This window comes from Anser cygnoides, chromosome 1 (genome assembly GCF_040182565.1).
Source record: "Anser cygnoides isolate HZ-2024a breed goose chromosome 1, Taihu_goose_T2T_genome, whole genome shotgun sequence".
Classification (NCBI taxonomy): domain Eukaryota; kingdom Metazoa; phylum Chordata; class Aves; order Anseriformes; family Anatidae; genus Anser; species Anser cygnoides.
The window spans coordinates 33,086,058-33,113,934 of record NC_089873.1 but is presented as its reverse complement, the minus strand read 5'-3'; the positions used below and the strand labels follow the sequence as shown (position 1 = coordinate 33,113,934).

The window sequence follows — 27,877 nt, the reverse complement described above, 5'->3', positions numbered from 1 at the left end:
TTCTTGTCATTTCACAAATGTAATATTACACATTTGTCAGAGCAAGACTGATTTTCTTGTCCTACCACAGAAGTCTTAATGCAGTACAACACTCTCCTCATTCTTTGTAGTTTACACTTGGTTTCAATGGTTCCTATTGAGCAAGGGCTATTTATTTTCGGTAATTAATGATTTAAACAGAAGTCAGTGAGTAGTGGTGGAAAGTTCTAGAACTATTTTTTCAGTGCTTGACTCCCAGCAAGATCAACACCTAGCATCCCAGCAGGGATTTCAAAAGGACTTTGTACCAACAGGTAATATTTAACATGTTTAGCAGCAATATAGTTGCTATCATTTTTACTGATAAGGCAATATAAGAAAGACTGATCAACTACCAAGCAGTTTTTTAAACTAAAATTTGCCAAGTGCTGAATAATAATGCCTCACTGCAATATTGCAAAATAAGACCCTAGAGTCCTCATTTTTTCACCACTCACACACAGAGAAAAATCTCAGTTCCTTAAGCGCATTTTTTTCTGTATCCTATTTGCAAATATTACACACTGAATATGAAATCTGAAGGAAAAAAGAAGAGAGAATGCAACATCAATTTGCCAATAACAGTATTTAAGAGAAGCTGAGAAAGACCATTACAATTCAATTCCAATGTTAAAAAAAGTTACTGACTCATACATCATCTTTCTCTTCATCAGCTTAAGAAAGCCTTTCTCCTGTGAAGTATTTGAAGTAAAAGTATGTCCCCTGACATATGTTTTGTGCTTCCCTGATTTCATTAAGACAGCAAAGTTGAAGCCTGTCTAAAATCTGGTACTGTTTTAAATAGTTAGATGTAGGTGCTTTAATCATGTGATGTGATATACCTCTCTCTTCATTCTGCAGAGGATGCATTTGTCAAAGCACACTAGTATGTCTTGTCACTTGGAAAAAAAGCTCTCCTTACTCTCATCGTAGGTAATAGGAGAAACTTTTGTCACGTTTTCTTCAGGAACGTATTTTTCCTGGGCTAGTTTTCCTTTTCTTTCTTGTCCTCTTACTTTGTTTCTCTCTGTCCTTCACTGTCCTAAACACATCAGTTTCTCACCTCCTTGTCCTGTCACCCATTAGCCTTTTCACTTCTCCAAACAGTTTCATTCTGCCCAGTTTCCAGATCTTTACATCTACCCTTATTGCTCCTTTCCTCTTCTAAACCTCTCTCAGTCTCATCCAGCCCATTCCTTTCCTAAAACAAAGATATCTGTCCAAGCTCTGCAGAGGGGCAAGAGCAGCACAGGTCCACGGCCCAGATCAGCAGAAGGGCAGCAGTGACAGGGATTCTGGAAGTGAAGGAGGGGCAAGAAAAGGAAAGTGCAAACATACACATACATGCCCCAGGCCTCTCCACTCTTCTCTTTCATGTTATCAGTGATGAAAGCCCCAGACCAAGCCGGACTGTGGATTTGTAGTAAGTCCCTTTCCCTGAAAAGCAAGTGGAGGCTGCTATGGTAATAGCAATTTGTCTCGACTGATTGAGAGGAGGGGCATAATGATGAAATGATCTCTCTCTTACAGTTTGACATTTGCTCTGTGAAGAGCTGCCATTGCATATGGAATACTACTGAAACCGTGGATTAAAACCAGTACTTGCAAAACAGAGTGGTGATTTTAGAAGATCCCGATTAATGGAGAGAAAAACCAGAGCCTGGAATCCAGACTTCTGTAAAATAGATAATTATAGCACTCCTAAAACAGGTAAGAGAAAGATTTATTACATATTCATCCCACCTGTATTCTCCACAGAAATATATATTTATTTATTTTACTTAGCTACTGCACACTGATTAGTACATACGCATATAAATTTCATATTATTTAAAGTATTTTTTTTATAAATATTGCCTCTGGTAGGAAAATTCTTAAACATTATCTAACACTCTACTGTAGTTAATGTTTGCCATATGGGATTTCACTAACCCTCAAGTAAGTACATGAGCATCATTTTTTAATGAAAGAAATAGTAGCTTAATCATAATACAGATTGAGTCATTAGGAAGAAAGGAATTGGCTATCAGTACAATGTACTTATCTCACTGCATACAAATACAGCTTTATATTACTTATTGTCCCCAGTGTATTCTTTTGATATAATGAGCTAAAAGGGTACACTTTGAGCACATACGTAACAGAAGTAGATTGGTATGTGAATAGGCAGAAGTGTGGAAAACCTATGCATGGTAACCATATAAAATTCTTAGAATAATCCAAACAAAACAGCTGCTGTAAAATCAGGATATATACTATATGTCTTTACTATAAAGATTAGCAAGTGAAAAGGAGCAAGGGACAAAGAAAAAGTGGATAAGGAACAAAATTACATAAAATAAACTGTTAATTCAGCTTAATCTTTACTTCAGGACAAATTAATCTCTCATTACGACCTTGTTACAAATGTCAAAAAATAAAAAAAAAAACAGGTATGATGTGGAAGAATGGTTCCTAGGATATATTTATTCATATCGAAGTAAATACTTTAAAAATAAACAAACTCATTATACATAATGGAACTTCGGAAGTAAAGTTACAAGTTAAATGCCATATAAATGATTAATAGTGATAAACTGTGAGCTACAATTAGCTGTATACATAGATTAGATTCTCTTCAATGATACAATGCTTCTTAGGTCCAAAAGGAGTTTCATCAAGAATTTATTTTTTTAATCAAACATGTTCATTTATCTACTTCAAGACTTTGGAGGCCATATCACAGGTACAAGGAGAACAGAGTCAAGTAGAGACTTCATGATTTAGGACACTGCAACAAACCAGGAAAGATATCAGCTCATCAGTCACGGCCAGCATAGTGAGCCACAGTAAGTCAACTTATATTCAGATCAGGTCTTACATCTTCTACATAATCAAAAGCATTAAGAAATATGACTTCTTCTAGAAAGAGAAACTCTCTGGACTTTGTTACAACTTACAGATGCTGCTAGGGGGAAATGACAAAGGAGCTTGTAGATAGTTATTGTTAGAGAGTCACAGATCTAAGCTATATCTCTTTCAGGTCCAGGAAATGAGACAACACAATAGACAGATAGAAAAACTGAGTCTATAGGTCACTGTTCTAAAATTAAAACTTTTCTAGCAACCTTATATCCATAGCCCATAAGACGGCTGGATCCATTATACTGCTTCTTCAAGGAGCAACATACAATTCCTACCCATGACTTTAGCATACTTCCTTGTCTTAATTATCGGTGCTGGAGCTCATAAACTTCAACTCTTTCTTGGTCATATGACTGAAATTTTAATATCAAGGCCTTCATCAAATAAAGATATTCCTTTAATTTTGGATGACCCATCATGTGATTGATCTTTCTGTCCATTTAGTGTTCCTGGCTATCTCCATCAACAGCTGAAACTGTTTAGCTGGAAAATTAACCACAAAAATGGCTATTTTTAGCTTTGAAAGCCCAAATTCTGGCAAATCTGTTCTTAGTCAGCCACTAACAACATACGCATCTCCTCACCTGTCACAGGATAATGTCATGGTGCTGTTGCTCATTCTGCCACTGCTAAGATGTGTGTGTGCATGTTGGCTGGCTTTGCTTAAGAATACATGGACTTAACAGTGAACAAAGTAATGTTCAGGAAAATAAAGTTTTCTTAAACTACAGATGCAAAATTTTGGACTTGAACTGTGAAGATGACGTAGTCACATCTGGTAGCTTGAGTTAGTTTGTTAATGCTAAGGAAGTAGACAGAAAGCTTGCCATTGTCTGATAAAATAAAAAGTCACTGCTGAAATCATTACAGCATACATGCTGATCTACTGGACATCAGCGTAGCTCCAGTAGTCTCAAGACATGGCAGGGTATGCTTGTTGTGTCTACTCAGGTGCAGTGAAACTGGGTCTTGATTGTAGAGAAGTCTTCAAATTCTGACGGAAGACCACGAGTTCTTGTTATAGCACTAAGTTGGGAGTCAAACCCCTTTCTGTTCTTCTCCTGCTCATTACATTTCCTCAGAAAAGGTTCTATTTCTTTCTGAATCTGTTTGATTGTATCCAACCTGTTTGCTAGGCTGTAAGTCATTCACACCGATTGCAATGCATAGTGTTTCAAAAATCTAGTCTTGGTTATGGCTTCTAAGCTCAACTATAATACAATGAATAAGTAAGAGACAATGAGAACCTTTTAGAAAATCCAAATATAAACCCCAAGGTTCATGGGGTTCATGGAAAAAGCCTAAAGAGATTCACAGGAAATTCATAGAATATGGAGAAACAACATAGGAAAATGCAAATATATTTTCTAATGTGACTCTGAGCTCCAAATGAATCTTAACAAGCTGTGCAGTTCCAGCACCTCCAGAGTGCAGTCTAATAAACTGAAGGTAACAAAGGGAACAGTGGATTTATTAGTTCCAGTCTGTAATTGCCTTAGTGCAGTCACAGGGCTACACATCCAGGCTTCATCCAGCCAGCTTAGAGCAAAGTGGAGCAGCTGGCACAGCTGCCTGCCTCCCTCCATTCAGACCTACCTACAGTCCTTTTCCAGGAACCTGATGGGATCAGGAATCCCTGACATTACAACTACCTCATGCAGCTATGCCCTTGTTGTTTGTAGCCAGTTCAGGGCTTATTTATACTGACAACACAAATGGAATTGAGTGCTTACTGCCTTCATTCATAGCTATCCAAATGGAAGGCAGAGAGGTGGGAAATACAATGAAATTCAAAGCACACATGGTGTCTAGCCAGGATGATTTTAGGAAAAAATAACTTTCCTATACATACTAAAATTCCTTTTAACTGAACACATTGTAAAGCAAATGTTACTTAACTCTCTTGTACCTATCAGGGTGACTACATTTTAAAGAATTTACAAGGTCGTCTCATAAATTTGAAGAAAAAAATGTATACAAAGTTTGATATTCACAAACACCACGGAAAAACACACAGGTAAAGAGTACAGTTATCCCAGGTTAAAGTACAGTGTTTCAAGACTTAACAAAATACATTTAACAAAATACATTTAGAGAGCAAACATTTCCCACCTGTAAAATATACTGGGAGTTGAACATATGGCTTTCTATCTTTCTGGAAAGTCATTTCATTGCTGAGAAACAACTTTTCTTCTTAATTTTATTCAGTACAGCCTGAACTAACTTTTTGTAAGTTCACTGGGTAAATTTGCAAAGCTCAATAATGCAGTCTCTATTCAACAGGTCATCACAGCAGCTCTTATGTGTTATATTCTGACCTATGTCTGTGAACACACCTTTGGAAAAGTTATATTGTGTTAAGGAATACCTGTCTTCCTACCAAACATTGTTGTGCATTCTGAGCTATAAATGGCTGTTTTTATGGCCATCAAATAAGTTCCAATTTGGACAAACCTTACAGATTAACATCTCCTTCATCGTTCGGAGCAAGGTTCTAGAAACATGACAAACCGAAATTGGTGACAGCTCACTCTAGCAAAACATTCCAGCCTTTGTTTGTTTTTGTGATGTTCTATTAAGAGTCCAAAATCTTTGGGATTAAAGGTAAGCCTTCACAAGTGTAAAAACCTTGCTTAAAAAAAAACACACTGTAGATTTATATTCCTGATTATCCATAATAGGAGTTGATACAAACTGGGCAATAAAGACTGAGACAAAATGAATTCTTTCTAAGCCTGCCAAAACCCCAGTGTTTGTGGTCTGGGACATTCGTTTGAGAAGAACCCCAGAAAAAACACCAACAAAGCAGCTTGTTCATTGCTTTGGATGGAAAGGTTGGTGTCGCCTTCAGCGCAACCAGGATTTCATCCTGATTTGGTTTGTTTCTGTCTTATGGCCCTGAGCCACTGCCCACTGCACAGCTGCCCACATCACAAATGCCTCTAGGCCCCGTATTGGTACCTAAGGCAGTCAAAGCAAGGATGGAGCGAGCCTGGGCAGTTACCGCCCTTCTGTCCTCCTGTCCTCCCCTCTGCTGTCTACAAAGCTAGACACGGATACATCGGTGGGCTGTTACTACAGGTGCATGCTTTTTTTTCTCTCATCTATCATGCACTACACTAAATATTAGATGGCAAAGAATATGAGGGTTTTTACAAAAGCCTGGGATGTGTTGCTGTAAAGTAAGATTGTTGCCTACGTGGAATTTGCATTTTTTCAGCTAGAGAGCTTGTACATTATACCTTATTCTGAATCCTTCTGCCAGTTCAAAAATACTGAAATTAACTTCTAAATTAAGTTTTTAATTGTAAATTCAACATATTTAATTACGTTTTTATTTAAAGTCTGTTGGTCTCTTTTTCCTCTTCAGGCATACTCTATGGACAGACGATGAACAGCACATGCATTATTTTCATTTGCAACACCAATTCTAAGCTGGAGTGGTACTGTTACTTGCTGATTCTGGTTTGCTTTTTCATTTTGTTAGTGGGATTTCTAGGCAACATACTTGCCCTACGACATTATGTGTACTGCAGGAAGACATGGACTACTAACAGCATATTTCTGTTTAATTTGGCACTGTGTGACTTCACTTGGATTCTCATGGCACCTTTTTCAGTATACTATAGCCTCCAGAGGTTAGATGACTATTCCAGTCAAACGTTTTATCACATCATAAGACTGTTTTTTAGTATTAATATCTACGGAAGTGTCTGCTTCCTGACATTCATCAGTTTTGACAGATACATAGGTGCTGTCCATCCTATCAGTTCATTAACGTGGTGGGACAAAGGAAAGGCCACGTCTTGTACTGTTGCTGTATGGATCTTCATAGTCACTGCATCGGTGCCAGAGATCTGTTTCACCATTGAAATCGGAAGACAACATGACAGCACAAATTCTCAGGATAGCACTGGAGGAATTTTACAATTTGCCGTGCCATTTGTACTCTCCAAGATTGTCTTGAGATTCCTAATTCCAGTCACGGTCATCTTTACATGCTATATGTTGACCCTCAAAGCATTGCTACAACTCAGTAAACGCCAGCAAAGAAGGAACAGAATTATTAGGCCTTTTTTACTGATCTCAGCTGCCATGATTTTATTTGTTGTTTGTTTCACACCTTATCATGTCATGATGATGGTGATACTAATCTACAGAATTACTTGTCAGGCACCCTGTGGGAGCACAAATACATTGCTTGCTGTTTATCAGATCACAGAGATCATCTGCAGCATCAGCAGTTGCCTTGACCCAATCATTTTTACAGTAGCAAATAAGACATTCTACCAAAGAATGAAAGACATAAACTGTCATCCCAAACGCCAGTGCTGCTGTTGTCTGACACAAAAGGTAAGGGACATCATTCTGTCCCCAAGAACGGTGACTTAAATGTCAATCTACAAAGACACGCATCTCTTCCTACCCGTTTGGCTTTGTACCATTAGATCGATTTAAAATTTCATCTCCTGTATAGCACAGCAATCTCCTGAGTAAGCAAGAATAGACAGCAAGGCAGGGTAAAACTTAACATGTAAATCAACCGCAAAAGAAACACTAGCAACTCCTGGCTTTCCAGAACTGGCATTTTAAATATCATTGTTATAAATATATCTTAATTTATTGTGGCATAGCACTTCTTCCCTGTACGTACATGTGATATGGAATGAACAACGAATAAAAGCTCTAAGCAGCTACTTCATTACTTGGCCAGAAAAATGCCAAGCACACCGTGTTGAGGAGTCTTCTTATAGCTTCTATTAATTATTTTTTCATATGTTCGTAAGTGCTGTTGTGGTTGGACTGTGCAATTAATAAGAATCATGATGCTAACGGCTGAACTTCTTGAGCATTTGTAGAGAGGCTTTCTATAAGTACCTAATTTTAATTCTGTAAGTACTTATAGAGTGCACTAGAGTTCCTCTGGCACTGCCAGTGGAACCTCATTAACCTGGATAAATTCAATAGATTTCCAAAAATAAACAAACAAAATAATAAGGTAACATCCCTAGGGATAGTCAGAGCCATAGTGAGTCTGATCTGAAGCAAACAAACTCCAAGTTGTTTGCCAGTGAACTCTGAACTCATCAACAGGGAGAAGCGTGCAAAGGAAAAGTTCTGAAGTACAAAGGGGGCTGAGCTGCAAGAAGAGTAAGAGACACTGCTCTCTTATAGAGAGTTCTTTTTTTCTTGTTCATTTAGGCTCTTAGCATCAGTTTCAGGGCAGCCTGAGGTAATCAGTCAAGAGTGGACTTTGCTAATTAAAACAGTAAAATTTATAGTGATTGAAGAACATCCATCCATCTTCAGTAGTCATTAAATATATGTTCTCCCAACATACACAGGCAAGGTCATGCTTCATATTCAACCACCTGCTTTCTTGCCACGAAATACCTTAACTATAAAAGCCTATATATTACTAAGCCTACTAACTTTATTTTCAGAAATTAGTGACAAAGTACTTTTTAATATACCTTCTCTAGTATACTATTTTTTTTATTCCCAAAGTTTGAATATGATTTTGTTCTCACATCGCTATGTAAAAATAATTCTATTCTCCATTGGTATTAAATTTCACTTGTTGAATGTTTCAGTTGCATTGAGTAAATATATATGTATATAAAATACTTAGAACATTGTTTTTTCTAATTTTTTTTAACTGTGATGTGAAATGAAGAACCAGGTCCTGATAATCTAAAACACTTCAGATAGGTTTGGATGTGTATAAATGAGGACCTCATAGCAACATTGCTTGTCTATATTCTGTTCAGTGGAGTTACACACTCACCTCATCATAAATTCTGCTTTTATTCCTTTGATGACTTCTTAATCCTTAATTTTCTCGTATTTTAAAGGAAAAATACTTTGTTTTATGCATGAGTTGTCTTTTGTAAACATGACAGGGTTATTAGCAGTGCACTAACTTCCTTAAGAGAGTTTGTTAATCTCTGAATGGGCACACATGGGCAGTTATCTGCTCTAGTATATGCTCACATCGCAAACTGATACAGAAACAATGTCAATGCCACTTAGTGGCAGCGGTGCTCTCAGCATGGGAAGGGATAGAACACGAGAGATAAGTGTGAAGCTCTGCAATAAATGAGTTTATTGCTCCCACTGGATTGCACCACTAAGTTTGTAAACAGTGAGCTATTTCCAAAATCAAACACTTGCTATTATTATCTTCTAAACTATCTTTAAAGCTACAGATACACTGTCTCCTTCTCACTTAGGTATTGTTTTACAACAAGTTAATTTGTCTGTAAAATTCAATGTGAAATCAAAATAAGTTTTTCTGGACACAAAGTTAAACAGAAAAGCTCAATGTAGTTCTCATTGCTTACTATCTACTATATAGATAGTAATGTTACTATTACATTATTAAGCTACTACCATTAGAAAGGTCTTCTGTTGTTAATAAGGAAATAAGCATTCAACTCAGAAGAAATTGTGAAAAACGTTATCGAAGTCATTTCTTGACTTTGGAAAAAATCTACATATATATTTCCTCTTAGAATTGCAGCCTTCATAACACCTTTGAATGCAACGTGTGCTCACAAGTCCCCAAAGTTGGCAAGAATAAAATTAAAAATTTTAATTAAAGACTGGATTGAAAACCTGCAGCAAGCTCAACAATTAAAAAGCATCACAGACAACCCTTCCACAACTCACATGCAATGCCTTTTGTGAGCAGCATTAATGTGGATTGCTCAGATTCTCAAGCAAAGTCATGGTTTTCACTGCCTGTGTTTCAGTGTGTAAAAAAGAAAAACTTGTTTTAGGAAATGCTTTAAAGTCAGTGAGACAGTCTGACTCAAAAAGTTTTCTATAAGACAAGGAGAATTTCATTCTGGTCAGGTAATCAGAACACAAAATACATTTAACTGAAGGAGAATGACCTTTATAGTCTCTATGTGACAGAACTGTGCAGAATACACATAAAAAGATGCAAAATGAGGCAAAATGAGCTGATTTCTGCTGTCTGTCAGCATCGCCCTACCAAAGGGCTGCATGGTCCAGGGCACACCTGATGGAGGGATGCCAGACATTGCCATCATGGTCCTGGGAGAGTATTAAGGAGCACTGTAAGTGCTGCGCCCAGTGACCAGGAAAGGACATGGGAAGCAAAGAGGCAGGGAGCTCTTTTCCCAGGCACGAATCCTGATCTCAGCCAACTCAAAAGATAAAAATTGCCATGAAATAGCATATATCAAGATGATACGGATTTCTGCTGCATATGCTTTGATCCTCCCTGATTTCCAAGGATCTGAGAGAGAGATACAGGCAGCATGGATGGTAGTCCTGCTCTATATGCTTTGCTGGGTAGAAGCAGGAGAAAACTGGAGACTCCTCTAGTTTATTGTATAAGGCAGGTGTCCCATGTCCTCAGTCCACAGTTCTGGGTTCATCTGCGGAACAAGGGACACACTGTTTGGACACTGAAACGCTAATAAAAAAACATTTTCTGCTTTTCTCCTTTTTGTATTCCACAGACAGAGAAATATGGGAAAAACTGTATTACAAAAGTAAATCCTTCTCTCCAGGTCTGTTTCTGTAGCTGGATGGAATTCTCCACAAACTTATAAAAGCTCACTATTTTTTTGTCAATAAAGCCATCAATGACACACAAGGTGCTCACAGACACAAGAACGTGGGGAAGGAAAAACAAACAAACCACCTTACACCCCTGAAAAGATTATTCCCAGACAACCCCAAATAATGAAGCACAGAAGAGGAAAAAAATGAAGACATCCTAAAAATATATATATATATATATATATATCTGTGTCACAGTGCCTCTGTTGCCTGTTCTCCCATCTCAAGCTTCTTCTACAACATGCCTTGTACTGGGTTGAGTCTATAGGCACAATCTAGTCCTTAAAGATCATCTTCAGACACAAAATTCTTGAAAAAATCATTCACTCTTTTCCCTCTGCTGTTCAGATAGCAGTTCCTTATGATAATCAGCTGTGAATACTCCCTGGTAGCTGACAAGGCTTCTAGACATTGTTTGCCTGCTCATAAGAGATGCTATAATCAATTAAACACACTTTTTAAAAGTGTTTTCGTTCAACCAGGCTGAACTAATGTTAATGTTCTCCTGACTGAAATCAAAGGTTTTCTACAAAGTAAGAATTAAAAGGCACAAAAGCATCTGTTCATATTTACTTGGTCATATTTTTGTTTGGAAATAAAAGCTCCTAAAATGTTTTATTATAATATTCCGCAGATAGTTTGACATACACATATAAAATCAAATAAGATTATTCCATTTTCCTACAATAAGTGAACAATAAACTGAACAGCTAAGAGCCAAAGTCAACATCTTCTATGATGACAAATATGTTGCAATACTGGTTCCTCACAGACCACTGTTTGGATTAAATCTGACGCCATGGTATCTAATTAAATGCCCAGCTGTTCTAATGAGTTTGAACACACCATGGTATTAACATGGTAATAATTTATTAGCCTACAAAACTGACTGCCAGGTATGGGTAGCTTTCATGTACTATTTCTAGATTCTGAGACACTACAGTGAGGGGCATCTTTATAAGGTACTAGATGAATACAAAATGGCCCATGGCCCAAAAGGTTTGAGTACTTACACATGTGATCAACTGAGGTCAGAGAAACAACTTTCTTATATGTTACTGTAACACTCACCTTTGTTTTGCAAGCAAAAAATGTCAAAACAGAGAGCTCTAAGTTGAAGATGTAGATAGAGCTACAGATGTCCCAAAGGTGCTTTGTAAGGTAAGCCATCTTTATGCATCCACCATTCCGCATTTGCCCATTCAATACTTGTATCTCACACACAAACCACCTGAAATTTTCATATTAAGATACAAGCCTACCTTTTTAAAATAACAGTGTTAAAACGCTCCTAAGGTTTTGGGTTTCACTTCAGTATACATAGATAAATGTACTCTGATACCAAAGTTTTTCTTTTCCACGCCTCAGAAGCGTTGCACTTGGAAAGAGGCCATGACAAACAGTACAACAAGGCAGATAACATACTTCACCTTTGTACGCTGCTTTCACAAGTGGAAGTCAATGCTCTTTAGACGGAAGAAAAAAATATATCACCACACTGATTCTACTGCTGGAGGAACCAAGGCAGAGGCAAGTAATGCAACCACGTCCATCCAACCACCTCAGAGGGAAACGAGGTGGTTCCCCTGTCTTAGGGAAATGTCCCAGTCTCCCAAGTCTCCCAATGCTGACCACAAACCACACACCGGGCTCGTGCTTCCCCCTCGCCTGTGGCTGGGCCTGTGCCCTGCACCTCTGCATGGGTCACGCCACCTCCTCCCCAGCCACCCCTGCTCCAGACACAGGTGGTCAAAGCCCAGCTGTGCCTGCAGCTGGAGAAGAGGGCACGTGCCAATGGCCTGCAGAGAATTACTGCCCGGGTAAGCTCTCTCCCTTCCTTTTCACATGGTTCAGTGTGGACAGGGCTTCTCCAGCTGGGAAAGGTCAGCCTTAGTTGGGGAGGACTGCAGTTCTCAGCTTTCGCACTCTAAAGTGAAACTCAGCCTAATGCCACAAAACATGCACATTCAAGGTCTCAGCTACTGACCTGGCTAGCAGAGCGACGCCTTCACACAGTACTCCGTGTACTACGGGAACCCAGGACCTCCAGTTTCCTGCCAGTCCAGCCAACACCACTCAGAAGACGAGCGTTAGTAGCCAAGGCATCTCCATCAGGCTTCTGGTGAACTGATTTTGGGGGTCACATGGACCTGATGCGAACTAGCCTCACATGAAGCAAATGCTGGTGAAACGCATTTTCAGGAGGTGGGGCCCAGATGAGTGGACAGTGAGGTGGACTGGTAACTGGCTGGCTGGCAGAGCTCAGAGGGCTCCGCTCAGTGGTGCAGTCTGGTCGGAGGCCTGTACCCAGCGGTGCCCTGCAGGGCTCTGCACTGGGTCCAGTGTTGTTCAACTTTTTCATCACGACCTGGATGATGAAACAGAGTGCATCATCAGCAAGTTTGCTGATGACACAAAGCTGGGAGGAGTGGCTGATACCCCAGAGGGCTGTGCTGCCATTCAGAGGGACCTCGACAGGCTGGAGGGTTGGGCTGAGAGGAACCTCATGAAGTTCAACAAGGGTAAGTGCAGGGTCCTGCACCTAGGGAGGAACAAGCCCAAGCACCAGTACAGGCTGGGGGCTGACCTGCTGGAGAGCAGCTCTGCAGAGAGGGACCTGGGAGCCCTGGTAGACATGACGCTGACTATGAGCCAGCAATGTGCCCTTGTGGCCAAGAAGGCCAACGGTACCCTGGGCTGCATTCGGCAGAGTGTTGCCAGCAGGTGAAGGCTCTCCCCCTCTCCTCAGCCCTGGTGAGGCCACACCTGGAGCATTGTGTCCAGTTCTGGGCTTCCCAGTACAAGAGGGACATGGAGCTACTGGAGCGAGTCCAGAGGAGGGCTACAAAGATGATGAGAGGACTGGAGCAGCTGTCGTATGAGGAGAGGCTGAGAGAGCCAGGCCTGTTTAGCCTGAAAAAAGAGAAAAGTGACAGGAGACCTCATCAACGTATATAAACATCTGAGGGGAGGGTGTAAAGAGGATGGAGCCGGTCTCTTTTCAGATGTGCCCAGCAAAAGGACAAGAAGCAACGGGCATAGACTGAAGCACAGGAGGTTACGGCTGAATATGAGGGGGCGCTTCTTTACTGTGAGGGTGACAGAGCACTGGGATAGGCTCTCCAGAGAGCTTGTGGAGTCTCCTTTTCTGGAGGTATTCAAAACCTGCCTGGATGCCATCCTGCGCAATGTGCTCTGGGTGATCCTACCTGGCAGGGGGGTTGGACTAGATGAGTGTGCAGGCAGGCTTAATTCTGCATTTTTCTGCATCTGTCAATTTCCATTACACAGATTTTAAATGTAATTTAAATTAGAGACTTTACTCTTCCTGATGTCATTACATCAGCCTTAAACAACTGTGCTGATGCAGTTAAAAGAAAAACTAAAAAATAGATATTGATTTCCTATCATGTTTTAGAACAATTTTCAGTAGGAAAGCAGCTGAAAATCCTGCCTTGGCAATGCAAAATGCTAACATGTTTATTTGTGAGGTGCAGATTTTTTAATTTTACTTGACTGTATCCCAGGTTATAAAATGATCATGAAAAAAAAATCTCTATTTAGATGTCCTTACTGCATAACAAAAAGTTGGTTAGAGGGCATATAAGGATGAATTATATTTTTTCACTCTTTATCCTTTATGATTTTTTAGCATTTTTAAGCACCTGCTTTTTTAACTGCCAGAACTATAAAAGTAATTCCACGATCCTCCTCCTTTTTCTTATTCCAGAATTCCAATACATTTCATGACTTTGTTTGTAGTACCTAGTAGAAACTACAGTTTTCTTCTCTGAATTTACTAGAACTCAAATTTCACAATAAGTAAAAGAAGCATTACAGTATTCATATCCCATATAATGCTGATGCTGAACTCTGAAGGGCAGGACTGTAATCTCTGTTTCTCAATACCACTTTAGAGACACTCTGCAATGCCTTGTCAAAATAATTAGTTCAATTTTTTTTAAACTGTTTGTTCTTTTCTCCTGACACTGTACTGAAAGTGATTCATAAGCTTATTTTTAACAAAAACAACAAAAACTAGATTTGCTTACAACCTATCTACCATGCAGTCCTTTCAAAAAGAAACATTTGTAAAGCATTTTTGAGTCAGAACACAAAGCAGATTCTGTCCTCACCCATCAAGGAGCAGCCACAGCTTTACAAATGGTCTTTGTGGTAAATTGTCCAAAATGCAGTATTGTGTCAAAGCAAATTACAAACCTGACTGTGGTGTTACATGTAATTTAATATGTTTATATGTAAATAGCTTAATATGTTTACATAATAGCAAGTGTGCACAATAAATATTTAGCCTGATTTGAATAAGGAACATCCCTTTCTTTCAAACACACGAAGCTGAGGTTGACAGAAGGCAACCACCCCACAACTAACTCTGAACTGGAACTCAAGAGAGCTTTGACCACAAGCTTTGCCACTAATTTTCTACAGGACTAAGGCAAGCCGTGTTGTCTCTGGGACTCACTGGCAGGAATGTAAGGTCCAGAACGAACATGCATGCTGAGTTGTCAAGGACTGGCAGAGAGCAAGAGAGAAAAGAGATTTACATTTCCTTGAGTCAAAAAGTTCAGTCAAATACAGGAGATAGCACATGTTCTAATAAAAAGAAATTGTGTCTCGAAGGTTGAGAAACAATGCTCATTTTAATTAAAAAGAAAACAACAACAACAAAAGAAGCTAGACTCTCTCCTGGCCAACAACAAGGAGAGAACAAAGTACATTATTTTTTGGCTAGACCCCCACAGCAGACTCAGGAAAGCTGAGCAGCTACAAGAGCTCCCTGCACAAAGTTCTCTCCCTCTGAGGCCTAACGTATGCAGAGAAAAAGAATAAAAAAGAAACCCTGATCAGAGACAGCTTACTGATATAATATCTGTATGAACAGATTAAGCATGTGCTTTGTTTTGTTTCTCATCTTCAATAAATATTTGCAATTATGCCGTCTGTTTTGGACACTGGGAATAAATCTCACAGTTCACAAGCAGGCACCCCAGAGGTTACAGAGTGTGTTTGCATTTCAGATGCACAAGGCAAGCAGAGAATTGATGTTGTAGGACTGAGAGGACGTATATTCCGGTGACAATCAAGAAGGCTGTCTAGCTTACCATGAAAGACCGGGGAATTTGCTTAGACTTAAGCATTTGCAGATTCAGAGAAAACTATTATTTCATAAGCTATACATTTCTCAACTAGCATCTGTATATGTGTCCAGAGAGACGCTTGTCTGAACACCAAAAGGGACATCACCAGTTAGTCAAGTCCTACCTCAATATTAGCGTGTGCTTCAAGCACAAAAACAGTGAAATGGGGTACGTTTTCACTGCTTAAAGCATTTGCAAGACCTATTTCAACTGTGGGATGAACTTTCCAAATATTGAAAAAATTGCTCAGGAAAAAAGGTCAGGTTCTTTACTTTAACAACACAGGACTATGTTTATATAAGTAAAAAGATTAACTGTAATTATATCTTCTTTGAACAACCTGCAAATTGGACTTCCTGTATTTGACAAAGGAACCCAATGAATATCAGAGAATATGTGCTCCATGCAGATAGCTTCCATTAATGCACATAACAAAACTTCTGCAATTACATCATTGGAAGCATTGCTCATTAATCCTAGTTTGCCGTTCTAGATATAGCACATCATTTGTGTGTATTATGTGGGAACACTCTGTGATACTGTCCAAAAAGGAATATTAACTGCATAGAAACGGAAAGAGTAGAAATCTGCAATATCAGCGAAGCCACCAGATACATTTCAACTAGCTGCATCTTTGGAAAAATTGAATTTTAAATAATTTGATACTATGTTATTTGCAAAACTAAGCAACCATGGCAAATACTATATTGACAAATTTATTGAGTAAATATATCTTTCCTGGAAATAAATTGAATGGAGAAACTGTTACCAATCAGTGAAATTTTGAACAAAATAACAGCTTTGTAGCAAATTTCATCTGCAGCTCAATCAGAGCTAATGAACCCAAATTTTCATTACCAAAAGAAAGCCAAAGGGTGGGAAGGTTCCACAGCAGAACACATGAAAATACAGTTTTATGGTACGTGCATAGAAAGCTGGTGAGCCAGCTGGTTTCTTTTGGCCAGAGAGGAGTGGTTATTGAAAAATGTGATTTTTTTTTCCAAATACGTTTTCCCTATTCAGGTTTGTTTTAAAATCAATTTCCAATTTAATCATTTATATATTGTACAGAAACATTCATTATTATTATTCTTCTACCATATTTAAGTTTCCTAATTTCAAGAAACTGTTTAACTGCCTGTCATATTCACCCAATACCACTAGAAGGTGCTCCTCTGTTGAAAGATAATTACTTCTGTCTGAATTGCTTCTCAAAGCCAATTTTCCTCTGATAACTGCGGTTCTGGCCAGGTGTTTACACAGGCTGTAATTGCAACAGCCGCCGCTGTTCTACAACAGCAGGACCTCGTGTGTCATAGACATTAACGCAGCATGGGAATAGCAGACCTGCTGTCGCTCATTTGCTTCACCGGCGAGTATCCCGGCTGAGCAGGACTCCAGGGAGTTTTGCTGGAAGGTGAGTTGGGGAAACTGTGGTGGATCTGGCACCTCGCGAAGAGCCCCAGTTTCTCTGAGGTTAGGAAAAACTCATCCCTGGAGTACCTTAGAACAGAACGCATTCATTCCTGGAGAGACACTTGGCTGAAGGCAGGAGGGTCCAACGTTTTAAAAAAGGGCAACCACACAAACAGAAGCGTGTGATCTACACCACTTCCACATCAACAGTTTCAAGACACCAAAGTGTACCTGGAAATAAGTCATATTTCACAGACAGCACTATGTGAGCCTCAGCTGAGTTAAGATTTAGTTTGCTAGGGATCTGATAACCAGAAAGGCATTCTGACAACCCCGAGTGCATACAGACTGCCTCTGCAAGCTCTTCACAAATACAGTAAAGAACTGAAATAACTGCAGTTCTTCTAATAGAAAGCTTCAGCCTGCATGCTGTTTGAAGAGTTAAATTTTCTGTCATGTGTTGTTGGGTAAGATTTTGGTGAGAAAAGGGAAAGAAAAGGGAAATAAGGAAGGACCGACTGGCTAAGGCAAGATTCTGGCTCTTTTAGTTGTGAAATTTGGAGAAGGTCTTCAAGTGACCATTATGGAATTCAAATATTTTGGTGTACTTTGAGAGCCTATATTTCATCAGCTTTTTTACCTTAGACAATATCCACTAGAAAGCCCATTTTCACTGAAAGATGGCAAAGGAAAAAAGTGTGCATAGAATTCAAGGAGTGAATCTTTAAGCCATTAAAACCTAAGGTCTGCCCCGGGGAGAAGGTTCCTGCTGGTGAGGATACGTGTACTTGGACCTTCATAAGCTTCAGTATCACAAGGGAAGCAAACACAGCGCTCCTCAACTGGAGCTCTTCAGCTGGAGCACTTTGCAGAGGCTGTTGCAAGAGGCAAACTAAGCTTAGAAGCTTAGAAGCTACTCAAATAGAGTTTGGTTCACCAGACAGGTCTGAGTGATCAAAACTGAAATAATTAAATGAGAAAGATGCTGGTAAGCTGTTCGGGAAGAAAGCCTGTTCCATCCACCTCTGTATGTTAATAGGGCAAACACTCCCAGGGAACACAACCCTACTCCCTGGGAAATGTGATACTAGTAAAGAAAATCACTCCACCCCTAAAGGTGCATGTGTCTATTTTCACATGGAAAATAATTTATACAGTTCTAGATCTGAGAGTTTAAATGTAAAAGAAATAATAAAACATGTAAATGACACAGCTTTCAGATCCAGCATGCTTTATGTGCAGCATGATACTGCACAGCATCTTTATCTTCAAATAGCAAAAAAAGAACTCTCTATCTTGAGATGCCAGTGTCTTAATAAGAAATAGATCTTAGTACGAAATAGACAGAAAAGGGTATATGGCACTTGTTTTCTTGAGGTTACAGAGCACTTTCTCAGTCCTGCTGCTAAACTTTTCCAGCTCTTTCAGAGGAAGATCCTTTCCCTTATAGAGTAAGGAATGTAAACCTCTTCGATAGAATCAAATATCTTCACTCATTTTGAAGTAGTATTTATTTCAGGAATATCTTTTTAGACTACATTCAATACATCTTGTACGGTAGTGAGGAAAAACAACCACAAATTTTGTCTTGAGGCATTTACAATGGTCACAAAATATTCACTGGGACTCCTTAAGAGGTCTATTTATAAAGGGATTAAATATAATATGAATTATTCAGCCAAAATAAATAGTGCCTTTCATACCGCCAGAAACACCTATTTGACACTGATGTACTGCAGAATACACACGTTCTTCTTGGAAGAAACAGTCTTTGAAGGACTTCGCCTTTCCGTTATAAATCACAGCAAGTAAATAACTAGGAGACACTTAACTTGCTTCCCTCAACAAGCCAAAATCATGCAAGATGGCTTTATGGCATATCTCTTGAAGGACAAGGTTTGTAACTGTAAAAATGAAAAAGAGAGATTAAATATAATTCAAGGTAGGTAGCATGAGAATTTCTGGTCTCAGTTTTGTTCTTCTAAAGGAATTATATCAGGCATCAATCTGACTTCCAGTGCACTACCCACAATACAAAGTAAATGAAGAACCTGTGCTCCACAGCAAATGGAATAACTTTTCCAGGAGAAGCTGAGCTATGAGGAGGCACTTGTACAGCATTACTGGAAGCAGGAGAACTAGGAATGTTTGAATTATCCCCACAGAACACAGTATCAAATGAGACACTGGCACCAAAGGTATATAGCTTTTGACACAAAAAGGATCTCAGAGCTCCAGCGTTCATGGGTGTTGGCAGCATGCTGAGGGTAAGACTCTTTCAGGTAAGTTGTGGGCCCACCCTGTGCAGACGGCAGTGTTGCAGTGTGGTCCCATTGACTCTGAAGAGACAGCTGATGCCTGCATTTGTTTCGGTATGTGTCACTAGCACGGCAATCAGAACCAGTCTCAGGAAGATTTTGCTTTCTCCATCAGCAGGCTAAGAAATCGAAATCTGTTCCCGGAAGAGAAATACTTCTGTTTTACCCTTTGAATTTAGATAGGTCATATAGAAGTGACCCCTAGTCTAAATAAATCTGCTCCACCTTCAGCTGCCACAGAGAGGAGGTGCTTGGGGTGTAAGCACGGCTCAAACCACTTTGAAGTAATCTACCTTGGTATGTATCAGAAAGAACATCCGTCAAAGTGGGAGACATGGAGAAAATTACTGAAAAACCTTTACATTTTCATTTGTTGTATGAAAGTGATACGAAATTGAATGCTGTGCTAAGCTCTGAATTCCTTGGGGCAGGAACTCCATGTAAAATATTCCTTTTTGGTTTCTTCTTCACTTTCTATACATCATGAAACTCCAGCATATTACACCATCAAGTGCCAATTGAGATCCATATTTTCTGCCACTTTCATCTACGACCATATTTTCTGTCACATCTACAACCATAGATTAGCAAGACAGCTAGGACATTTGTGCTTTATTGTTAATTAAAGCCAGGATTAATCAAATTTTAGGCCTTGCTCTCTTTCCCCCCCATAAACTATAATTTAATATTGCTGCTTTGACTCTCTAGGAACTTGATCCCGCCTAATCCCCTACTGTCCCCTCTGCCATAACGTATCACTTTCACTATTTGTTTAGCATGCTTGACTTTGACTGAATCTTGCACAGGTTTTGTTTCTTCTTTGTGTTAGTATTAAAGAAAAGTGTGTTTCTCAGTACCATGGCATCAGCGTGCCAGAAACAGAAAACATTGTTTAGCATGGGCATAAGCTAGCCTCAAGCAGTTGTCCTCTTTGAAAGATCACATCCCAGGGTTGCAGATTAAAGATGAATTCAAGGTAATTTAAGACAAGACGACCTCGGCGGAAGAATCTGTCTCCTTCCAACTGGCAGTTTGTTTTTAAAAACTTCAGTTTTTCTGGCCTTCGGGCAAATGGCCAAAACCAACAAGTTTCACAATATTCCACCACAAGTAGGAGGAAAAAGAACTTGATAAATCTGGGGGTTTATGTGAAAATTTGTGAAAGGTTTGCTTCTTAGCAACAGGTAGGCAGGAATAAAGACTACTGCTGACTATAGCTTTATTATTTGTCTTCAGAATTACTGTCAAAGGCACCTAAAAATAGACACATTTTTGTTTGAATCTTGAAGAAACTCTTGGAGGCTGGGAAACTATTCTGGGAGTTATCAGGACTGTCTTTCCTCAGTATCCATGGCGGGCCACTGTCAGACACCGAGCCAGAAGCGTGTCTGGCTTAACCCATAAAGTTTGTAATGTTCTGAAGTCTTATAAATCATAACAGCAAACAACTGACAATCACATCCAAATCATCTACTTTGCCATAACTTATTCTATGGCCAATTTGGATATGCAGTATATATATATTTAATAATTCCAGATAATTAATTAATAGACACATAAAACAAAGGAAAAAGCAGAATTTACTATACTAGAAGTGGAACAGGGAGGCAAGGAAATGTGCAAAAACTGAAATGATGTTTGTAGCTTGTAATTTTCAATTCATGTCTTAATAAATGACTTTTCTGCCTTTTGTTTGGATATATAATCTCAGAAATCTTCAATTCCTGCTTTGCTGAGCTTTAGAGAAGACACCACTTTCTACCTTTTAAACATTTTGGGATATTTATTTGGATATTTTGGGCCCAGAGAAGCTGTGGGTGCCCCATCCCTGGAGGTGTTCAAGGCCAGGCTGGATGGGGCTTTGGGCAACCTGGTCTGGTGGGAGGTGTCCCTGCCCATGGCAGGGGGTTGGAGCTGGGTGGTCTTTAAGGCTCCTTCCAACTCAAACCATTCCATGACTCTACGATTTATATGAAGCAGAAAAACATTCACTGTTCTTCTATTTACTGCTGTCATCTTTAAAGTATGTAACTATACCTAACTTTACTGTTATGTATGGTAATAACTATCATAAGTATCGTTAAATCACCATCATTTTCACATGAAAATTTCAAAAGAAGAGTCTTGCTCTCGAATACTTACGTAGTCATCTGCTCCTGTGTTGTGCTGCAGAGACTGGGCTGCCCCATAACCATGCAAAGTCAGAGTCAGTTCTAATGAGGCCCTCCTAATGGCACCAAGGAACCACAACGTGCTGATGCTTGGGCAGTAATAAACGAAGGCTATTTGTGGATTAAATGTCAAAGCATTTCTAAAAGGTATGTGTTTGATATATGGTGGAAGTCACCCTGATTAGGACTAAAATGCAGCTGTCTCTGGAGTGAAACATGCTAGATATGTAAGAACATCTCACCTTACTTAGAAAACAGGGGACAACATAATGCTTTATCTGAACCAAGCCTTTCTGCTGCTCTACCCCAGGTGCCCAGTCTGCCCCATGGAGACTCTTTTGCCACTTTGCAGGCTCGTGCAGAGTTCAAATCCTTAAAGCAGAAAGGTGTCTGCTGTTCCTGCCATCCCCCTGGCACGGGCTACCAGTGCAGAAGGGGGCACTGCCCCTTCTGAAGAAAAGAGAGAAAGCAAGCAGAAAACTGTTTTCCAGCATCTGAAATGCCTCACCAGAGGAATTACTGACTCACCTGTCTCTGGAATCACATTTAGAAATACCGGGTTACTTCCCTACCTGTCTCACATAACACACATGCTGATCCCTCCTCCTCAAAAGAGAAATGTATGAAGATGTATTAAAAAGATGCATAAATCACATTTATGGTTTTCTTAATAGTTCTCAAATCCTGAAAATATATTCAAAGGTTTTTTTAAACCCTGGAATGTTGTTTTTGTTATTATTCTGGAAATTTTCAAAAAACTTTGTATGTCAGTCACACTAGCTGATTTGGAGTCCCAGCAGGATCACAGAAAGAGAAATGCTGTCTGGTATGTGAAGGACCTTCATGCCACTCTGACAGCCTAAGGGGACCTTCAAAAAGGCACAGCAAGACCACTGAGTTCATGTTCTCCTTGGGGCTCCCCATCGGGCACGCAGCAAGGTGATGTTCCACACGAACACCCCCTCCATCTCTTTGCTGTAAGGAATAAGGAAAGCAGAATTATGCCCCTGCACTAGGCTGCACCTGCACTATGCCCATCATGCTGCTTCTGCCAGGAATAAGCTCACTTCTATTTCTAGAAATCAGGGAATTGAGACATATTATTCCTGCAAGTGGCAGGCATTATTCCAAACTCACTCCCTGCCTTGAATGGAAACAAAAATCTGAAAGTCACATCAAAGAGATCAAAACACAGAGTTGACATATCAATATTAAGTAGCAATGAGAATATTTTTAGTTTTCAGGCACTGGATGCTAAATATTCTCTAGAGCCTTCCCATTACGGATAATCTGACATGTAGCTCTTCCCGCAGTCTCATGCTGCTGCCTGGGGAAAGGAACATGTGCCTCCAGAAGAATCAAAGCCTTCACTGCAAAAATAATCTTTTTCGTAGCTACTGTTGCTATATCTCCAATTAAACTCTGTAGTTTGCAACCCATAGATAATACGGCGTCAGACAGATTCCATAACTAATGCTAAGAGCAGACAATGGCATCCTCATTGAACCTTAGGAAAGGAAGCAGTAAGATGTTACAGCTCTTCTAAAAATACAAGAGTAAAAGAAGAAATTAGGAGGTCACTTGCATGCCTTTTATTTATATTTCAAAGGTCACTTGTGGTCTCCGTGGTGAATGATGTAAAATTTATTTTAAACTGACATCTTAATTACTGGCAGTGTTGCAGAGCTGGAATCTGATGAGCCCACACTCGTTCAGTGGCTGGCTCTGAGTTTCTTGCTTTTTATGCTGGGTTTTTTTGCTGTTGTTGTTTAGGATTCTGGCTTTCAAAAATGCTTGCTCACAGTCATTTGTGTGTTATTATTAGCTATCTGTTAGATTGGCCCTTTGGCACACATTTTGTAGGACCAAAATAATCTGATTGTATTGCTTCAACATTTACTGAATACAAAAGAGGTGAATTGACTTCGAAGCAATCAAGTAGACTTTGAATGTCTTCAACAGCATAAACTTCATTGTTATTAAAATTCATATTGAACAGGCTCCTGAAGACAGTTTTTTTTTTTTTAAACCAGGTATTACATCAGTAGCATTCTATTAGGCTGAAGTCATCAATGGAAAAGAAAAAGCAGGAACAAAGCTGCTGGGTATTAAGTGACAGCTCTTATTGTAATTGAAGATAAGAGCTGACAAAAGAGAAGAATATGCTCTATCCATCAGGTTAGAATTTGAGGCAAGTATTGCCATACACCCATTATTTGCTCCTACAGACGGTGGCACAACTGTTCATGTAACTGCTATCCAACCAGAACGGGAAACAACCTAGCCGAAGAACAACCATGCAAAAATCCTAGCACATCTCTTTTTTTCATGTGGTTCATTAGCCATGCGCAAGCCCCGCTAAGCGATATGCCACAGCAACGCTAGCAGCAATACCACAGCCCCGATTTTACCCTAACATGACCTCTGGTATTTCAGGATACTTAACAGTCATATATGTGCTATTGTGCAAATTTATCTGATGTCAGCTAGCTGCCTAACAGATTCACGTTTCTCATGTGCAGGATATTATCATCCTGACTAAATCCCATTCCACCTAATTTCCTCTTGCCATCTGCATACATTCATTGCTTCAGTTGTTACATACTTTTACCTCTCAGCATAAAAGCAGACATGAAGAGTCTGTTTATAAGAGGTTTGCAATATCTTTTAGAGCCTTTCAGATTAAACGTTCGACAAAAAGAGTAATGTTTTCAGACAACAGGTCCTCAGTGGGTGTTTTGTTTGAAACTGTCTCTCATGAAATTGCTCCCAGCATGGCACTACCGTCCATTAAAAAATTTGCAGCGTTAGTGTGTGCGTACAGCCCAACGCAATTCTTGTAATGACTGCTTTATTTATTCACTCCTCTGTCTACAAAGCTCAGATTATTATTTAATTCTAGACAAACTGCATACTGTGAACATTTGTAAGGGAGCAACCCACTGAATTCAACATTTATTCAACTGCTCTGATTTGCTCGCAGTAGTACGATGGTCCACCTGTTTTAAGAAATACAGCTTTCATTCTGTTTATCTTGTTTTGCATAATTTGTTACAGCACATTAAGTATTTACTTTCCATCCACAGCATTTAGAAATGAACTTACAAGCATAAATTTGGACATACTCGTTAGCAACTGAATAAAATCCAGCCTCCGTAATAGCAGACTTTTAATCAGTTTTGATCTTTATTATCACTTAGAATGAGAGAAATGAGCAGGTATATACTTGCACATTGTGTAGTAAGCATGCTTTGAAAAACTGATGCATTTAATATGCAGCATAAGCTAAGGTTTATTACACATCAAAGCAAAGATGTTGGACTGAAAAAAATAAGACTTTTTCCCAAGTATACTGCCCATTTATCTACAATGCTAAAAATCAATGTGAATCAAAAATAATTTTAAATTTATGTGATAGAATACATTTATATACTTTGATGCAAAATGCACAGCCTGAACTTAGGGTAAAAAATCCCCACTGAACGCATAATTTGGGCCTGAGGCTTGAGTACAGAGCTGCAATTGTACATACGCTGAGAAGGTGCCGATTAAAACATACACTTTCTACACACTAAAGATTGTGTTATTTTCCAGACAGTGCCCCAGAGCGATACAAAAAAATATTTGCAAGAGCTTATTCATGATTTTCTTTTAAGTCAGTATGTAAGATTTGAATGCATTTTCTGAATGCACACTGTCATCTAATGGGGTCAGTTTATAAGCTCTTTCTGTTTTTAATAAAGCACAAAATAAACCAAGAAATCTCAAAGCAAGAGCAAAGGAGATACCACTTTTCCCCTCCTCAAGTAACTCTCTCATACAGAATCAAAATTCACTGGGGTATAAATCTTTATTTCCCCAAACTTCTGATCTTCATCTATTGCCTTTCATTTTCCAGTGCAAAATACAAAGCACGTCAGAACACAAAAGCTAACCAAATGCAAGATATGCTTGGTGATGAATCAAAAGAATGTAGTGGATAACAGCCAAAAGGCAATCCTAAAATTCCATTTGTTCTGACCATATGCCATAAAAATATAAAGAATCTACTCGATGAAGACTGTTTTCCTCAGAAATCTTTATCACCGGAGATGTTTATCAAATGAAGTAAGTTATTTCTTGAGTGAATAGCAAGAAATGTAGGGCTTTTTTTCTCATCTTGTTGTAACTCATGAGCAGTGTCTTGAAGAAGGTGCCTGAAGAGGTTACTGATCAAAGGCTGCAATGAGTATTATCACCTGGAAACATTTCACCATGCCCTCTAGTCAAGATTTGTACTTCTCAACAATATCATTTACCTATTCTCTTATTTCTCTGTAGTCTCAGAGACATGAAGCCTAAATTATGTTTCTAGCACCCCTCTCCTTCTACTTTTAGGAACGTAACTTGCCTGAACTTAATTCTATTACTTTTATAGTTCACAACAGTCACGGCTATCGGATGGGGTCTGTCATAGATGGTAAACTACATTACGATGCAGTTGTAGAGGCACTATTTTTCTAGTTCACATGCACACTCAGCAGCAAGAAATACAGAAGACAAGGGACAAAAGAGCAGGAAGGGCACAGGGAAAGAAAATCCTTTTCACTCCTCTTCATCTAAAGTGAGATGTGCAGACTAATCCTTCTCAATTTCAATTTGCAGCATACGCTGTGAGCCAAGATCTGACACAGGGAGATTGACTGGTGCTATTTGGTTTCCTGACAGCAGGAAATTATGCACAGGCCATAAGAAACGACCAGTCACAATTCCTCTACAAACAGAATATAACAGAGAAATATAAGCAAATACAGAAGGACTGAAAAACTAAAATGGTTCCAAACAATTATACATGAAAAAAAAGGATTAGATTGGGGAAAAAAAAAAAAAAAGGAAGAAAAAAAAAAACACATCCACAAACTTTTTAAAATGAGATACTTTGAAATATCTATCTATATCTCTTTTGAAATAGGGAAATTAAAAACAATAATGGTCTGAATTCATAAAGTGCTTGATGCTAGAAGATCTAGAGGGCATACTCAATGAGGATCTCAATAAAATACATGTTTCTTGGCAGTAAATCTTTTGAAGTATTGACAAGTAACCAGCAGGAAAGATTTCAGTAAGGGCTGTACAAATCTTCTGGAGACTCAGAGGTACGCTCAGGCTGCAAGCCTCCTCTGAAGCCCACAACATCATGGCATCAATGCTATCGCCCTCCACCCTGGCTAGTGTACAGCTAGCGTGGCCACACCAGCCAGCAGGACAGGCAGACCGCCAGTCACCCGGACTGCCACCCGCTCTCAGCACATCACAGGCACCACATTTCCACCGACACGCTGCGTGGGTGCAGTCCCACAGCACTCCAGCCAACAACACGAGGTAGGGCTGCCATGGCCCCCGGCGAGCTTGGCTGCACTGACCTTGGCCACCACATCAGCGCTGGCACCTAAGGGATCGCATCGGTACAAGGAGCACGACAGCAGAAGCAACTGGCTTTCCATGGGATCGGCTGCCTGAGCTGAATCACATCGCATTTGGGAGGCACCAAAACCACGCGGCTGGGTGGGACTGTGGTAGATTCACGTTGGCTTGAGCTGCCAGGAAACTGAGCTTGCAGCAACTAGCCTCAGATCAGATTGTTATCTAAATTCATACTGCTCCATCAGACCAGAACTGGAAATATCCCTAAGCCAGGACTGGAGCAGAGATAGGACAAATCTTGCCTGTTTGTTTTCCCCCTTCGTTGTGCTGCCACAAATATCTGTATGACCAGATATGATCCTCACTGAAATAACAGGTGGATACTGCAAACACGCTTAACTTCCCTAACTAAGCAGCTGCACAAGAGCATGAACAAGCAGCAGACATTGAAGGTAGGGCAGACCTTCTTTTGGCAGTAATGCTGATTCAAGCCGCTTTAAAATTCACATTCAGCTATGTCCTCTCTATCATATACACTTCCAAATCCGGGAAGAATTATCATAATAACCTACCTAGCCAGAATAGAACATAATCCCAAAAAGAAAATTCACTTGTCCTGATGACTTGGTGATGCTCCACCCTATCACTTGTTCCACTAATTATCTAGCTTTTTCACGGGAAAAAAAAAAAGGAAAAAAAAAAGTGCACCTTTGGCAATTTGCCACTTCCAAGCATTGGACCTTGCAGTGTATTTGCTGGACTGAAGGTTCTGTCCTTCAAGTTAAATTTGAGCGAGTCACCCTCTAAGCTTTCCTTTATCCTCTAAATCCTCTCATTATAGGGCTTATTTCCCAATTTTGTCACTGGTTTAATTACTTTTCCCTAACTTTCC

The 27,877-nt window shown here is 39.5% G+C and overlaps 2 protein-coding genes across 11 annotated transcripts in view; one reads left to right on the top strand and one right to left on the bottom strand.

The window, feature by feature from the left end:
- Positions 1 to 27,877, bottom strand: part of TMEM117 (transmembrane protein 117) — a 221,893-nt gene that overhangs the window by 185,191 nt on the left and 8,825 nt on the right. For 2 of the 10 annotated variants that reach the window (XM_066992108.1, XM_013199138.3), the window contains exon 1: positions 12,506 to 12,775. The exons of the other annotated variants lie outside the window; for them this stretch is intronic. The gene's annotated coding sequence lies outside the window, so the exon portion shown is untranslated. Of the gene's footprint in view, positions 1 to 12,505; positions 12,776 to 27,877 lie in introns of those variants that run through there. 10 annotated transcript variants of the gene reach the window in all.
- LOC106047608 (P2Y purinoceptor 1-like) lies at positions 1,005 to 7,314 on the top strand. Its single transcript, XM_013199185.3, has 2 exons — positions 1,005 to 1,728; positions 6,293 to 7,314. Exons 1-2 carry the CDS (start codon positions 1,659 to 1,661, stop codon positions 7,312 to 7,314), a joined length of 1,092 nt encoding a protein of 363 aa, XP_013054639.3. The 5' UTR covers positions 1,005 to 1,658.